A 15,748-nucleotide genomic window follows, 5' to 3' on the forward strand; every position below is an offset into this window, starting at 1 on the left:
CAAATGCAAGGCTCTTCAGATTTTGTGTGGTGTTCCTGCGGCTAGGGAGCATTCACTTGTTCAAATCGCATGTTTTTGTTGGAGGCCATCGAGGGTGTGAGTAAATCCATGTTTGAGCAAATGTTACTCCCAGTCAAACAATCATAAGGGGCCTTTTTAAGCTGGTCTCTCCTCTCCCAAAGAAGGATGGAAAAAGTGAGTGTGGGGCTTCTGGTTTTAAGATATTCATGAATCTCTGAATCCCTCTTAAGGATTACAATCTCTCATCCATCTCAGAGTGTTGCATGGCTTTGGGCGATTGAGAGCAGTCTGCATTAATGTGTAAATGGTGGTGAATGGGAAAAAAACTAATTTATAAACATGGTAACAAGGCAGTGCATATGCATTACTCTTATAACTGCAAAGGGGGTGGTGCTTTGACTCCACCAAGCCCCATCCTGATGTAACATACAAATATTTAATAGCTAATACTGTAGAATTAGAATGGATTGTGTTACCACAGCTAATCCCAGGCTGTGGGAGCAGGGTACCAATTTATAGTCAAATGTCACATGTGGAGAAAAATGGGGAAAAAGGGGGTGGGGGTACTGCTGCCGACAGAAAGAAAAAAATCTGTGTCACTTAACATGGGGAAAAGAAGTGTGATATCAGACAATGACAGGGAAAAGAGGAAAATGAAAATGAGAAATGAACGTAAGACAGCTAACAGTGAAAGAGAGACAGAAAAAAAAATGGACAGGACTAAGACATTATCCAGTACCTGTGCCTCTGGCAAAGCAACGTCCAAGATGTTAGGGTAGCCTCGAGGTTCGCCGTTTTCAAGCCGGGAGAAGATGACTTGGTATCCTCGGATTTGGCCGTGCTGCTTCCCCTGTAGGGGTGGCTTCCAGGTGACCCGGATGGCTGTGGAGTTTATGGCCTCAACTTCTAGCTTCCTGGGGGGGGCTCCTGGCACTGGAAACCAGAAAAAGGGAGAGAAGGGGAGGGTAGGCAGAATGCAAGTAAGACCAAAAAAGGAAGACAGTAAGAGAAAGAAAGAGGGAGGAAAGGACTCAAAATATGCTGAACTAGTGATTTACACTTCAATGTTTTGTGATGAACAGCCAAAAACTCAAATCAAAAGTATTTTACTGACTTGGTCTCTCTGTAGAAGGAAATACTACAATTGGCAATGAATCCAAATGACCTCTACTTAGTTCAGACCTTCTATGATTATCATGTCCCCAAACCACCCTCTGCAGGACAGCATGTGGTCCTACAATGGCTATAATGTCCTTAATTCTGGTATGAAATTAGCTGTGTTTCCACAAACTTCAAACACATTAATTATAGATGGCTCTCTCTTAGGAGCAGCCGCTCTCTATCACACTGTAAACTGACTAACTGAGAAATGAACAGAGAGAATGAGTGATACAGAGGGAAGCAGTGAACACAGACAGAGACTGTTCCACTTTTTCCTCCAAACAGAAGGAGGAGGACAAGAAGGTGTTTAAACAGTTAAAGCAGAGAAAAGTGTCGCAGAGCGGAGGCTGCAAAGTGATGAGCCTTATCCTGTCTTAAATGCAAAGTGTTGTAGTTATAGAGAACAAGCCCAAAATAAGGAAAAAGACAAAGTGACCCCCTCTGCTTGCACTGCTGCCCCATTAACTCCTAACGGATCAACAGAACTAAAAGAAATGCACAGCAGAAGTTGAAGACGGTGAAGAAAAATAGTAACTAGAATTCCCTAGAGATTCCCTAAAGAAAATGCGTGTGATTGCTGAAAGCCAGCTGCTACAGCTGTTTGCAGCCTTTGCCGCTATGAGATTGGAAGCCCTGAAAATTTTAGATGTGACAGCGCATTAATTTTTTTTTTTTTAAACAACTGCAGTTCCACGAAGGGCCACAGGTGTGCTTAGGAGGATTAAAGGCATTGAACAATTTAGAAGTGAATACAAAATAAATATTTTTACATTTGCAGTATCATATCTCTCCAGCAGGTGGCACTACGCCACTATCGCTGCTTGCAGCCATTGCTGCTGGTGGAACTGAAGCACTGAAAAATATAGAAATTAATCTAATAGAAAAGAATATTTTGAGATAATGGCAACTTTTTTATAATTGCAGTATGCGGCTATCGCTGCCTGCTGCCATCACCGGTCTGACTGACAGCATTGAACAATTTAGAGGCGGAAACACATCAAGAAAAATAAATCTTTAACTGGAGTTCCATTAATGGCCAGTTGGCGACGTGGTGGTTCCAAACATGTCGTATATAAACCAGGACATCATAATGCATTGGTGTAACACTTTCATTACTCTGACAAGTTTAGTTTTTAAGATGTAAGGCCTCAACTTCAGCCTATAGCGCCCTCTACTTGCAAACCTGCATGTTATTGCATGGGCGTGTGCAGATTGGGATCCTACACGTATGACCAGAGTTTCATCAAAGCTGGTTGTTATGCTTCAATTTCCATCAACTTCCACCTTAAGAATCCGGAATAATAATACTAATAATAATGAATACTGGAAACAAGAGTATGATTGATTGCTTTCAGCAATAACACTAACAAGCAGACCCAAGCAACAGAGATGAGAAGAGTTTGGGAGGACTCCGCTTGAGGGGAGGTGTCAACCTACCATCCTCTTTGGTTCTCATCTTCACTGGGGCACTCTCAGGACCTGGGCCCACATCAGTGTGTGCCCTCACCCACACCTGATACTCAGTCCACTTCTCCAGGCCCTCCAGCATATAGCTGGTGGCATCTGCCCCGATGCCCGTCACGTCGTGTCGCTCTGTGTCCTCTCCAGCCAGGGCTTGGTAGCTGACTGTGTAGCGCACAATGGCGCCATGGCGACTAGCAGCGGGCGGTGCCACCCAACTCACCTTGAGGCTGGTGGAGCTCAGGCTGACCAGATGTACCTCTTGAGGGGGTGCAGACGGGGCTGCAGCGGGAAGGGAGCAAAACCACACGAAGGAGGGATACAGATCAAGCAAAACAAAATAAAATAAGGAGAAAAAAACTCAACTAAAACAAGCAAACATAAGCAAACTGTAGAAGCTTTTTGTATAGTATTCAATATGAAAACAAAAATCTAATATTCAAAAGGTCACATTTTTTGGTTTGCTTCATGCTGTATGTATGCAAAATTCTGGCTACATAATTGGATTGCAACTATATTTTTTCTAACCATGTTACACATTTCCCCAACAAACCAATTCTTCTAAATTGTACATTTTCTACTCCATTTTTAAAGAAAGCCAATTTTATGGATTATCCCAACATGCATGCTGTTTATGTATTGTTCATGGAAATAAATACAGCTGGAGGTGACCAATGCATAGGCGACTGCATAACGCTGTACCTAACTAAATTTATTTCATATAATCTGAAAAACTTTAAGCTTTAGCTAATCTATTTCATGCTATAGATATGTCTACAGTGCACTGCACTGCTGCCCGGTGAAACTCCAAAATTATATATAATATTTCTAATAATATTACATCGCAAATTTAATGATGACACTTTTACTTTTTATATTGAATACAAAAAGCTTCCATAGTAAACAGGAGGTCGTCTCTGGACTAAGAGATTGGTAGGAAAAAAAAAACAAAATAAAAAAAACCAAAACACATTAACAGGCTACTTTTGAAGATGTGCATAGTACTACATTTATGTGAGAGGCCAAGAAACTACAGGGTGGAGTGAACAGAATATAAAATGTGCCAATTTTCCTTTTTATAAAAACATAATTTGTCCCCAACTGCCTTCTCTGCTGCCTCTTGCAGTTGCAAAAGGAGCAATAAACTGGCCATAAATGTGCAAGTGTGTGAACAAGCTCTTGACAGTGCTGACTGGTGTTCCAACACTGATGCAGAAGCCCTGGGCTTCATTACAGCAGTTGTCAGTCCACTGTTTAGAGCTGCAACTGAAGTCTGTCTCTGATGTTATGTATAAGGCTTTTAATCCATCAAAACTTATGAACATACCAGCCTCTCTATCAACATTGGTTTTGAAGGCATAGCTAAGCAAAACAATGTAATTTTGTTTATCAGATAGTAGAAATTCCTAATTGCCCCAGAGTTACTATATGGCACGCTGGCCTGTTATTAAGCTTTTCATCTGTATGACTGAGACTGAAGCAATGTTTATCAATGTGATTTTCTTATTTATTCTATAAATATTTGGCACTATATTCACCTGCCAAAATATGATATAATCTTCATTCCTCAGCCAGTCACGCATTATAATTAAAAGTTTGCTGGCATGCCCCAATATGTGGAATGTGAAAAGAATGTACAGTTTATATAGAGTTGGACATCTCCATCTACAACTGGAGTCTGGAATAATAATATTACTGAAATAAATAACACTAAATTATTTACAACTGCACTATAAAATATATGCCAATTCTCCAGTCCAGAGGTAAAACCAAAAAACTGTAAAGGAGAACTACAACAAAACTGAAAAGACCAACTCAATAGCAGTCATACATTTCATGCATCTAACTTAATCATTAGGAGAAAAGAATAAATGGGGAAAATCAAAATAACTTTTTTTTTCATTGCATGCGCCTGAATGTATTTTTTTTTTTTATAAGCAGAGCAATAAACAGTGAGCTGTAATGTGAATACTCCAACAAATTGTCAAATTATTAGGGCTTAACAAGACTCTGATCAGGTGAGTCCTACACCAAAGAGAGGGGACTAAAAACTACAAAGACCTGACAGCACCACATGTATTAAAAAGGTGATAGATATGCAGATCAGATTATTATATTATGGTCCTGATTAGATATCTGCTAGATCAAAGTCCAATTGGTTGAGGGGAAGACAAAATCACAGTAAATACTTAGACCTCAAAACCTAAAACTTATGGGGACGAACAGTGGGGATCAAAGATAAAATTATTGACTGACAAGATAAAGTACCTCTCCATGCCTATTCTTCCTAATGCCAATGCCAATTTTGCCAGCGGAGATCTTTTAGTTTTAAGAATCAAATAAGCATTACACTATTAAACCATTAAGTAGAAGAATTGTAGTGTTTCACCATATACTGTAAAGGGACAAATGTGAACACAGCTCATGTCCATTGCTCTGACTCCTAAAGCATGATGCTAAACACTGAAATGCAGCACATGAAAATGTCACATTCTGTCACATATCTGTTTAACAAGGCTGCTGCTTATTTTATGCGCAACAAGCCATTGCAAGGAATTTACACTCTCCAAGGTTCCTTGAGTCTCCTGCTGACAGGAGATTTCAAAGTAATATTCATGACTCCAATGGTGCAGCCACAGTGTTATGACAGTAATAGTCATGTTACTGTTTCGACAGAAATTTAATGTGGACCATTACTCTACATCTGGCATTGTTTTGTAATTTTCTGGACACATTTAAAAGGGTGTCCAAAGTAAAAGGTTTGCGCATTTTCCCAAAAAACACTTAAAGGCTCTTGGCTTGGTAGTGACCATTGTTAAGTACTGTAATACTTAGCAATTTCCATAATCAAAAAATGCACTACGAGGTATTTCTATACCCACGACTGAAATTCATAGATTTAAATAAAATTAAATAAAAACTATGTTACACAAGGTAAACTTTGCATACAAACCTTTTGATCTATTAAAATAAAGTTCTGTACAGAATGCGTGCAAGGCAGAAATATACTGTACAAAAGCCCCCTGGGAAAGATGGTACAAACATGGTGCTACAGCAGCAAAAATAAATAAATAAATAACCGCAGTCAGCTGGCAGAGAGTGACATTTTGAGTGCTGCCACTGTAAAAGCACATAATGATATGAGGCAAAATAACACAGCACCGCTCACAAACGTGGGAACAAGACACATTAAACGTACCTTTGACACTGAACACAGGGGCTGCCCTCAGATAGATGAATAGGACGGTTAGTGTTGGTGACAGGGGGGAGGGGGTGGAAGCTTGAGACTGACTGGCACGGTTGCACTGTCAGCATTTTATTTTGTGCTGAAATTGACTTGACATTCAAGTTGCCCACGCTCTCTGATTTGAGCTTTATGAAAGTCTGAAAACCATGACCTAAACCTGCTTCAGCTGGCGATGGGTGACTGTTACCCTTTGAAATCACTGGTTAGTGGATAACAAGGAAATAAGACAGATGAGGATGAAAACTAGAAAAAATGGTCCACTTACTGGACTGGGCAGTACGGGCCTCAATGGGCTGCGTATAAACACCTAGCCCCATCTCAGAGCGGGCTGCCAGTGAAAAACGGTACAAGGTGTCAGGTTTTAAACCATCCACAGCATAGGAGCCCGCTGGGTTGAAGGTCACATGTATCTGGAGAGGGCAGAAAAGACACAAACCCTAAATACCACTCAAAGACATTCACATCAAGTCTCACTTTTTGTTGTTTTGCCTAAACATGGAGAACATAATCTTCCACTGAAATCATTACGTTGAAAATACTATGCCTATCTTTCCTACCAAGTAGAGAATTAATTCAAATTTGGGAGCAAAAACATTTTTTTCTTGCTTACAGCTGGTGCAATGGCCCAAAAGAGCTGAATGAGGACCACAAAAACAAGAGACGGAACTGCTGTCTGCTGCTACAGTAAATCTTTCTCATCAGCTGGGGAACTGACTACATTACTACAATAACATTGCTTCAGCTGTGGGTTCCCATTCAGAGAAATTGCATCATAAAGAGCAAAATTCATGCGTCTGCAGTCTCACAGTAGAATATGAGGCAAACCAAAATCACAGACAGACAGAGTAGAGAAAACCAGGTCATGAAATAGTTATGACTTCATGTTGTTATTCTAACCTTATTGTCTGAGCCGGCTTCCCAGTACTGCAGCTCATACTTTGTGATAGGGTCCTGTACGGGCCACAGCCATGTTAGCATGATGCGTGTGTCCAGCTCAGCTTCAGCCTCAAAGCTTGATGGCTGTGCAGGGACTTGGTACAGAAGAGCGAGGGGACAGAGGTTAAAGAATAAAAAGGAACAAGGGTAAATTTCTTCACATTGTCAGCAGCAATTACCATGTCCAAAGAACTGACTGTATAGGAACGTTTTGCATGGCAAAAACAAACTAATACACAAAATGTCTTCTAAGCGCTTTCACATAGACCATAACTACAAACAGGATGTTCAGCTAACTATACAGACACTATTATACTGCTGTACATGCCAAATCTAAGCTTTTACATATACACACCTCCTTGTTGGGTTTTGACTTGGAGTATTTCAGAAGGTGGCCCGTCACCGACAGAGGTGAAGCCCAGCACCCTGAGACTGTAGGTGATATCAGGGGTCAGCCCTGATATGGTAGTAAGGCTGCTGTCGTCTGTGTTGTGTTTCTGCCAGGCACTGAGCGGAGCTGTCAAGTCGGAGCTGTAGTAGACCCTGTAGCCCCTGATTTGCCCATTGGGTTCCTCGGGTGGTTCCCACTGCACCAGCATTGTGCTGGCACTCAGCATGCGTGCTTGAACATGCAGGGGTGGTGAGGAGGGGGCCTGTTCACCGGTGCGCGTCTCCACTGGGTCGCTGGGTGGCCCACGACCAATGTTGTTGACAGCCATAACACGAAATTCGTACTCTGAGTAGGGGCTAAGTCCACCAATGCTGTAACGGGTGGTGGCCACACCTTCCACTTCCTGAAAGCCATTGTCTGAGGACTTGGCTCTGTATTGGATCATGTAATAGGAAACAGGTTCCGGGTTACCAGAGTCCCAGGTCAGCGTCACGCTGGTGGCTGTGGTTTCAGTAACAATGAGGGAGGTTGGGGGCTTCGGCAAGGCTGAGGAGTGAGATGGAGGTTATTAGTTTGGATATCAGTCATGGACATTATTGACCTGTAGGTATTTGGAGAATAACTGGCCATGTGAGACATGTGGTAGCATTATTCTCAAAATGTAGACACACTATGGTAAACTGTGGTGAAATGGAAAAAAAACAAAAACATAAATAGTGATGTATTTTTTCTATTCTGTAGCTTATATGTCACTGAAAATATTTCATAAGCTACAGCTCATAGTAGTGTCAGCAGCCATTATTCATAAATAAAAAGAAAAGCTAGACTGAAATCACAATTTTGTGTTTTATAACAGGTCGTGCTATCACTGGCAACTTGAGAAAATTCCAAGAGTGGTTCCCATTGTGACTGAGCGACAAATGCAAACAAAATAGAGTCTTCATTATAGGTTCCTTGAAGAAGGGGGTCTGTATTTCTGTGGTCCCTCTAAATGACTGTGACATTCTGTGTATTGATCAGTTGAGTGCAAAGTGGGATCAACACAGACTACAACTGATAAGAGAGCTGCAATTGGTAGACAGCACAGTCGCATAGATACAGACACGTGCTGCAGCAACATTCACACAGACACTTAGAAATACAAAACAAACGATTCAACAAAAATGCAGACAGGCATACATAAAAGGCCTGACATCAATGCTCACTGACAAAAAGATAAACAGCTAATTTTACCTCTCAGTATCAACAAAAGCGACAGGCGCAGCACAGGGACCAAGATGATTATATACAAGAAGCTTAAGAGGCCATTTCAAAGCATTGTTTTCTCTTTCTTTTAACATCTATTCATCTGGATATAAATTTGGGGCACTCAAATCAGTAGCAGAGTTCACACTGTTGCAGCAACATCCTCATAGACAATTTGCTAAAACAAACAGCCCTCACCTTTGACAGTAACCTGAGCGGTTGCTTCAATCATGCCCAGAGAGGAAATGGCCACACAGGTGTAGTTGGCTGACTCGCGGATGTTGGTAACCTCTAGTACATTGCGTCCCAATGGCATCTCTTCCTCCTTGGTCAGTTCCACCTGGCCCATTGTCCACTTGACATAGGGCATTGGAGACCCCACAGCCACGCATGTCAGGTTAACGCTGCCACCTGGCATCACCTCTTGGTTTGTGGGTGGAATGGAGAATCTGGGAGGGACCCTCCGCACTATAGGGATGAAGAGCAGGAGAAGGTAGTGAATAGGTAGGATGTGCAAAGGTGAAAATGATGATGTTTTTAAGATTTCATGAATGGTCTTAGCCCATATAACACCACGAGCCTAAAAGCTAATTCAAAAAAGCTAACAGAATGGAGGGCTGATCGCTTTTGTCTGAATGTGCAGGCGAGCACAATAGGAATAATAGGACTGTCACAAAACAGCTCTGGAAATTCACAAGAAAACTTTGAGGGGGTGTTTTGTCCTCCTGCCTACGAAGGGGGATATAATCAAAAAATAGCCTAGTTTTGCTGGAGACTATGTCTGGTCCTCTTTTGTCACAGTGTCAAATGGTGGCGAGAGTTGCATCATGGAGGGACCCTGTAGAGATGGCATTGTCTAATTTCTCCTACTGCTCCCTCTCTCTTGTTCCGTCTTCCTCAGCCTCTCTCCCTCTCTTTCTTTGCAGTTCTGATATGCAGATAGGCTGACATTAAAAAGGGGTTCCCATGGAGACAAGAAGGCCCCGTTGACGTCGCCAGGGACAAGGCAAACACCGAAGTAGGCTCCATGCAATACTGAAAAGCTGGCCCAGAATAAACAGGCAGCCAGTATTTACATATGACTTGTTTTCTATCTAAATAAACACGCAACAATGCCTCCCATATTTACACTTTTTTACTACTAACTTTTGGCAACCGCAACAAACTCATTCCACTCGCCATGGTAAACACAACCTTGCTTGACAGTCCTATATGAATGTACATCAGTGTCCGACCCATTAAATTTATGACAGGTTGAGCATTACCATAGTATGTGCTGAATCTAAGGATGAGCTGTGACTTCTTTGACCTTGGTTATGGAGAAAGTGAAGCCAAGCTAAATATTATACTCCCTAGTGAGGACCCATTATTGCAATCCCAGTTCTGCTGGTTGTGTGTATTTAAAACGCTACGGCATGAAATTCTCACTGCTGAATTTATACTGCTTGTTTCCCCTAATGCACTACAACATGTCTGTGTCTCTCTGCAAAAAAAGCCCTCGATTGTAATTGCTCTTTTGCACCGATCTCAATGAAAATGGATTTTCAAATGTGAGTCTCCTTCCACCTTCTCTTTCCCCTACCCTTCACCCCTTCCTCCCCGATCTAATTTGAACCGGAACGTCGTTACAGGCACGCTTGTTATTCCCCTCATTATGTGGTGAAATGGAAAACACAAAAGCACCTTTTGAGATTCCAGTCAGGAAAACGCTGGTTCTCTGGACCACACTATAATAATGTGGACCTGCTTCACATGTTCCCAAAATTTATAGACCTGTGGCTATTTATTTTAATCGATACAATCATGTGGGGCTTAAACTATTTGGCACAATAGGTCATAAAAAATAATATCCCAGATCTGAGCCTGGGATATAATAAACTGAATCACATATGTTGTGGAGTTTGTTTCACAGGTAAAAATCAATACTTTACATTTGTACAGGGTTTGTGTTGGATTAAAAAAAAAAAATTAACATGTGGAGCAGAAGTCAGCAATTGTTTCAGACAGAATAACATAGACTATATAATAATATTGCCCAATATTAATACCAATGGAAAGTTTATAGAATGACTCCATGAACAAGAAGGACCACCTTCAAAAGTTAACACATTACAATGAGGATTTCATGCAGGAAAAACGTCCGGGAAGATTAACATCAGCCATGACATCTGCTTTCTGACGTTCGTGGCCATATGGCTGATTTTTACATGCAGAAACTGGACAGAATGAGTAGTGTTACCAGCCTGGGAACAGGACAGGGACGACATTCTCAAGCAAAGTATGCACAGAAGCTGAGGAAAGAGAGAATAAAATCACAAGCCCAAGTACAATAGGGAAGAGGATAAAGGAGGTAATTGGTCCAATTTTCTCATATAAATGACGGAACATCTGATTTCCAGTATGACTAATGCATGACAGACTTTCCTTTGAGTATCATTTGAAAAAAGTGTTAGTCTTCCACTTATGTTGGTGACCACCTGTGTCTTCCACAAAACTGTAACATTCTCTGAGTGCAGCTACTTTTTATAATGTAGACTTCTGAAAAAGAGAAACTTGACAGGAGGGGGTCTAATGTAAGCCCATTACACACAAAGCATCTACTATTCTTTCATAATTCCATAGACTAAACAGTGCTAAGAGCAGTCAGTCAATGGGGCCAGTGTATATTGAACACTTAATGTTGTGAATAATTCATGGCGTGTGGTTAAGTTTGGAGAGGTGCTGTGGAACAAAATGACTAGAGGGCAGGTAATTGTTATCGATTCCCCCAAAGCCTCTCTCCTGTTGAGAGCGGCTTGGAGAGACGGGCTTCGGGACTCTATCAAAACCACAAAATAAGCCCTGTCTCCACTCTGCCTGCCTGCCTGCTGGATACCTATAAATTTAACTGCCTTGACAAAGTGCCCAAGGATAGCAGAACCTGTTCAGTCAATCAATATCTGAGCAAACTGGTACAAAGTCAGTGGGCTCCCAGGCTTCCTGGCAGCAGCACTAGGCTACCATGATGGCTGATCATTCTCCCTGTCAGTACACTGCCAGCTCATTCTTAAATATTCCATAGGTCAGCTTTTTGTGCGGTGTTCTTCAGATGCTACGAGTGAAGAGATAATTTCCAAAACATTATTCTTCTCATCGACAATCAAGTCATTCATCAACTCTAAAATAGAGGCTTGAGGACCCAAAGTTGCAAAATCAATTACTTAAATGAAAACTATTTAATCATAATGTCCTAAATAGGCAGTAGTTATTCAGCAACTTCAATAAAATATATGTGATCTGTTTATTTTAAATGAATACATTTCTTAAAAAGTCTTTAATCACTAGATAATAAACTTTTTTCTGTAGGTCCTCTGTTTGGAATTTCATGTGAAGATATGTCTTCTTATTAAGCTAACATGTGCCAATCACATCCTTCAGGATTCCCATAGTGGTAAAACATACAGACATAATCCCTTGAGAATGGCTTTGTCAGTTGTGATACCCATGTCCCTCAGTGGGAGAACAGGGGTGTTGCTGCCTAAATACCTGTCAAATCCGGTTGCCAACCGAATACCAGAGTAATCCATCACACACCTCTGATGGGCCTACAGAGGCAGATGGAAAGCCTGAGGGCTAAAGCAGCTATAGTTTTTGGTGGATATGTTTGACAGTGGCAATATGGGTGTTGGTGGGAAGAATGCGCAGCAGCATAAGACACAGAGCTCACAAAATGACCTAAGCAAACTACATGGGAAGTCCTGTGTATTTTAGCAAGGCTAAATGAAACAGGGTTTGTGGGAGTGCCATTGTAATGCATGCAACAGCTATTCAGGGATTCATGCAAACAAGTAGGCAGACTGACATATTTACACTACGGGGGATTAGAGTGGTATTATTAATATTTTTGTTTTTCAAGGAAGGGAGATGAGCATTATTATCTGAGGGGCTGGGAGGGATAGTGGGTCTCACCTAAAATCTGCAACAAATTGAAGAGAGAGGATTAAAAGTGAAAATGACCAACCTTCACGCTGATCTGTTTGCCAATGATGTGATTTGATGGAGGTGAGCAATGGAATGAGAAAATACAAAGTGGAGAGGAAGACAACACAGTGAAACATAAGTGTTCCCATGGACACAGTGACGGTTAGTGATGTGGCACATATAGGCAAAGTACTGCATACATACAACACTAGGGAGGGAAAGTTACTTATATTTACTTACTTACATTTTACTTGAGAGACTTATCTAATAATTCCATTGGTTTGAAATTATTGCACAGATTGTATTAGAATGACTTGCTGTATTTAAATAAAGTGAGAATCAAAAAGATCAAACAAAGTCAAATTTACCAACTAGGTATTTCATCTTATATGGCTCAGACTACCTGTACATAAAGACATTTTCCTTTATTAAAACAACCTTTTGATTTGAGGGCACTAAAAGAGTCCCTGCACCTAGTCTTTAACTTCATAGAACTGAGCAATTATGATCGTTTTGTAGGTTTCCCTCCCTGACACAGACACACAAACACACACACAGGACAGCATGAAGATATTTTGGTAAAAGAAAATCCTGCCTGCAGCACTTTATCCTCTGTGACATATTGACATGTCACATGGATATATGAAGGAGTGCCAGCAGACACAAGCTGACACCCTTCCTCTGCTGTGGGATAAGCGCTTGACAAATGAGCACTCAAGCACAATCACAGGACGCTTGTGATTCTGCCCACGCTGATGGAGTCATTCTTAAGAGGAGGTCACCAAAAGCGACCCACAGCAAACAAGGCGCACACGCACCTGTGTACCTACAAAGACGCACACACACTTAATGGATGAGAAGTGGAAAGACATAAATAGATACGCAGACAAGAAGGGGAAAACCGTTCCCCCCTTCCCTCCCCAGTCAGTCTCACTCTCCCCTCCCACACAGAAATATGAGGACATCACTCTCTGGTGGCTCTAAAATGTCAAGACAAGGGAGGTGATGGTGGTGCTGGCAGCATGTTTGTGTACCTGCAGACAGGAATTGGATCACGTAGCGACGGTGAGTGGAAAAAAACAGAAACACAAAACACTAACCCATAACAAGCATTTTTAATGCCAGTCTGACAGGTGTGTGTGTGTGTGTGTTTATGAGAGTGAGAAGGGTTGTTGATAGAGAAAATACCACAACTCTTTCTCCCATGGTAATCTTTTCATATGTCACCTTCAGGTAGGGGTAACTTCATTGACATTTCAAGACTACAAATGATGTTCCACCTAGAGAGAGTGAAATGTCTTTCACAGCACTACATTTAATCAGGCAATAAATTCTCTATAGTAATCTACTGAAAAGTGAAAATTAAATATTGAACCAATCAATCTTAGCATTAATTGCAACTCTGTGTACATCAAAAAGCATCATAAATTCTAACAGTACTGTATTTTTGTTCTTACTTTAAGCATAATTTTAATAATGTACAGGAAGCCTAAAATCTTCATTTTTATAGCCTGCTGCAACACATCAACATGGTAAACTTTAACAGTTGTCCAATGACCTGTTTGCTTCCAAAGAGTGTTTGGAACACATTCGAGAGCAGATGTTGCAAGGCTTTAAATCTGCTGTCTGGTATCTCAGAATAAAAAAAAGTATGACAGGAAACGAAAAGGGGTATGTCAAAGGCCATTTTTCTTAAGTCCCTCATGTTTTAAACTCAATCAAGCAGCCCAGTGATAGCACAGCCCCAGGTCTCATCTCATTCTTGCAGCAGTAGCAAAGACTTAGTGAAAACATGCCTTTGTTCTCTATTCCCGACAAGCACACTTTTAAAAGGTTACGGTTGGTTTGATTTCTATCTCTCCAATGGCTGGGTGAGGCTGGTGGAAAAGTTGGATTTTAGGGCCAGTGGGTTGACAACTACCTGGGTGGTGTTACAGACTAGCTGGGCCTGGGGGCCCCGCTGGCGCCAGGCCACACAACCACTGTAATTACCTCTGACGGGAAAAAAGGGCCACGTCTGCACCTGTGACAGACATGCCCTGATTAATAGATGAGACTCACATCCCTTTCTTGCTTTTGCTGCTTGGCTGACTACCTTCCCCTGTTAAAATGTAAGATCTAAACCTGGAGCCCACAGTGTGTAATCTGTACATTTGACTTTATTTTTAGTTTTTAATTCTCATTTTAGGCTTATATGTCAAGTCCTTATGGACAATTTCCTACTCTTGCATGGAGCATCTGGGATGAAAGCAATTTCCCCTCAGGAATTAATAAAGTATTTCTGATTGATGCTGTGGTCCTGAACTTCTGGTTGCACTGATCCAGGTACAAAATATGTTGTTGCAAAAAGTTTTTTTTGGGATATTTTTACCATTAGGACAACACTGATACTAAATATTAATAGCTTACATTTAAGTTTGAGAGAAATGTATTTATAAGAGTAGTACTCTGTTCTATTTAGCTGTACATATCCTAAGCAGGAGATCCTAATATTCATTTTAAGTTAAAGGTAAAACTGATGTATAACTAATTTATATATTTTACTTCTATAAATGGAAAAAGAGAGAGTGGAATCACCTATTCAAAACAGTTTGCATGAAACGCAAATGTATTTGCTTTCAACAACATTTTGAGGTGATAGCAAATCAAGTTTCTAACCCTGACACCAACATGCAAAGTTGCATGTACATCAGATATGGTAGTGTTGGCTGACTTAGACTACTCTCTCCCCTATACCAGCTTTTTCCAGGAAGGGTACAATGCTGCCCTTGCCCTGCATTAGTCTGCTTACAAAGATATTACAACAAAAACAAACCCTGAAACTCCAGACTCCTCCAAGCTGTGGGTTGTGTGTGGGGAAATAATGGAGCCTTTTGATACAGTCAAAATAAATTAAAAAAAAGAAACAAGGCTTGGCATGGCTTTGGGTGCCAGCAGAGGAAACGGTTTCAATGCAGCTGTTTTCACAGAGGCCGCACCTGGTTGAATTCACAGCCAAACAGGAGGTTGAGGTTAGTTCAGCTCATTGGTATTGGAGGAATGGCATGGCAAGGGATAATGGTACAAAAATTGATTGAGGGAGAGGAAAAGAGAGAGACATAGTGCTGTAAAAGTGGTTATCACATGTGGAAATTACACAACAATTAAAGGGTGTATTCATGTATTCTGGCTCATTAGGACTCTGCTCAGGTTAGAAGTGAGCAGAGCTATTCGGGGAATCACTTAAAACTGTGTAATTTGTTCCAATCTGCTAGTTGTTATAAAGCTAGCCCTGACGAAAACGTCAATCGAACAATCTGCACACTCCTACACGCAGTAGAGCGCTA

At 41.1% G+C, this 15,748-nt stretch overlaps 1 protein-coding gene across 21 annotated transcripts in view; it reads right to left on the reverse strand.

The window, feature by feature from the left end:
• The window catches only part of LOC137140584 (receptor-type tyrosine-protein phosphatase F), a 154,947-nt gene that overhangs the window by 47,972 nt on the left and 91,227 nt on the right, over positions 1-15,748 (reverse strand). For 14 of the 21 annotated variants that reach the window (XM_067528901.1, XM_067528918.1, XM_067528919.1 and 11 more), the window contains 6 exons: positions 8,661-8,930; positions 7,182-7,763; positions 6,788-6,921; positions 6,156-6,300; positions 2,620-2,925; positions 761-954 (listed from right to left, as the gene is read on the reverse strand). In XM_067528901.1, the coding sequence (XP_067385002.1) occupies positions 761-954; positions 2,620-2,925; positions 6,156-6,300; positions 6,788-6,921; positions 7,182-7,763; positions 8,661-8,930 (1,631 nt within the window). The remainder of the gene's footprint in view (positions 1-760; positions 955-2,619; positions 2,926-6,155; positions 6,301-6,787; positions 6,922-7,181; positions 7,764-8,660; positions 8,931-15,748) is intronic. The other 7 variants (XM_067528921.1, XM_067528920.1, XM_067528910.1 and 4 more) reach the window with 1 other exon arrangement.

This window comes from Channa argus, chromosome 14 (assembly GCF_033026475.1).
Source record: "Channa argus isolate prfri chromosome 14, Channa argus male v1.0, whole genome shotgun sequence".
NCBI lineage: Eukaryota > Metazoa > Chordata > Actinopteri > Anabantiformes > Channidae > Channa > Channa argus.